This window comes from Alternaria dauci, chromosome 6 (assembly GCF_042100115.1).
Source record: "Alternaria dauci strain A2016 chromosome 6, whole genome shotgun sequence".
Taxonomy (NCBI): Eukaryota; Fungi; Ascomycota; class Dothideomycetes; order Pleosporales; family Pleosporaceae; genus Alternaria; species Alternaria dauci.
This window is the reverse complement of record NC_091277.1, coordinates 422,285-423,986: the sequence shown is the minus strand read 5'-3', so window position 1 is coordinate 423,986 and position 1,702 is coordinate 422,285. Positions and strand designations below refer to the sequence as shown.

The following is a 1,702-nucleotide window of genomic DNA, read 5'->3' as shown; positions in this document are numbered from 1 at the left end:
TCAACGATGCGAATGCTCATAAGGCCGTATACCACCAAACTCGATACCCTGCATCGCACTCGGAAGTGGTGGTGCCCACTGAGCCTGCGACGGTGGTGGTGGTTGGGGAAGCGCCTGTTGCTGTTGTTGTTGCTGTTGTAGAGGTGGAAGCACATTGTTACCGGGCGCAGGGGCTGTGGGCAGTCCTTGCGCGAACTGGCCGGTCATGCTTCCGTAGACGTGGGTGTTGGAAGGGTCTGCGCGACGGAGAGCATTCCAGACGGCATTCAATTCCGCTCGTAGCAATTCATTCTCTTCCTGGGCTCTGCGGTAGTACTCAGCTTCAGGCCGTAGACGGAGGAGCTCTTCACGAGCGGTTTGGTGTGCGCGTGTCAGGTTTTGGACGTATTCAATGGCTGGAAGACGTGTTAGACAAACATATGCAAGGATTCAAGTCTTGAAATACCTTTAGTGAGAATCTCCCATTTGCTGGACTTGCTGCCCGGGCTGTTTGGTAGAATTCCGTTGAGATCATCGAATAAAGTCTTCATCTCACTTCTCCTCTTCCTTTCAGCCATTTTGTGACTGACCCGAAGCTCAGGCGTCCTGCTGTAGCTTCCGCTTCCGGGAGTGAGCGGGTTGGTAGGGTCAATAGCTTGTAGGCTTGTGACACTGCGATGCTGCATGGAGTGATGATGGGTACTAGGGACATCTATGCTAGTCAGTACGGCTGATGTAAGACGAAGGGAAGGGAAATGCGTGCCATCATCTAGTCGTTGTTGACCAGGTGGTAGCTTGGAGTCTGTGGTGTAGATGCTACTGTTGATCGACGTCGCAAAGCTACCTTGACGCGAGGGGACGTTCGAGCGGTCTACGCTAGACTCACCACTACTTGATGTCCTCTTCTCTTCATGCTCAAAGTCGTCTGCTGGAAAGGCCCAAGCGAAACCCTTGGTCGGGGCCGCTGCCATGGGATCTGGCATGCCAGATACGCTCCTGGGGTTGGGGTTGATGACTGGAGCACGTCGTGGGGGATTGCTGGCACGCGGACCAGCCCGGTGGGGCGATAGAGGAGAAGTGCCATTAGGTCGTGCGACGGGATTTGTGATTCCGCGTTGCTGCTGGAGGTCCTGGACAAGCGAAGCTCGAGACGCGTTCTGGCTGTCGTATGGCGATTGTGGGTGGTGGATTGTGAGATGACCCATACCAACATTCACCCGACTGTCGACACTACTGCGTCGGGAGTCGAAATGAGAGGAGGCGGCGTCAATACTTTGTCGACTGTTGTCGTATGGTTGGGAGAGCGAGGGGAGACCACCATGCTGGTTTTACATTAGACGAATCCAGAGACAGTAACCAAGTCACGTACCTGAGGTGGTTGAGAGAAGGCAGCGGGATACCGAGCCGATGACGGCGTCTCCGGTACAGAATTGCGTGATGTAGAATCATCAGAAGGGTTGAGAAGAGTTTGCAACTGTAAGCCCATGTGCTGAGACACGTTGGACGAATCTACAAATGTGTGTTAACAACGTGTAGTTGACAGATATCGTGTGTACTTACGTTTGCTTGGGGCGATGGACCAGTGGCCGGAATCGCGAACTTCACCTGCTTCTGGATGTTGCCTCGGCTGTGCCGGGCTGTGCTCAGACGCGGAGAGACGGTTGGTGAGTTGTGATAGAGGCGGCAGGGACTGCTGGCCTTGGAGTGCGTTGCTTTGCGGCAT

The 1,702-nt window shown here is 54.5% G+C and overlaps 1 protein-coding gene across 1 annotated transcript; it reads right to left on the bottom strand.

The window, feature by feature from the left end:
* Window positions 1-1,702, bottom strand: ACET3X_006485 (uncharacterized protein; the record flags this gene model as incomplete). The annotated part of the gene is made up of 4 exons (XM_069452620.1): window positions 1-395; window positions 446-1,301; window positions 1,349-1,488; window positions 1,540-1,702. 4 exons carry the CDS (start codon window positions 1,700-1,702, stop codon window positions 1-3), a joined length of 1,554 nt encoding a protein of 517 aa, XP_069305253.1.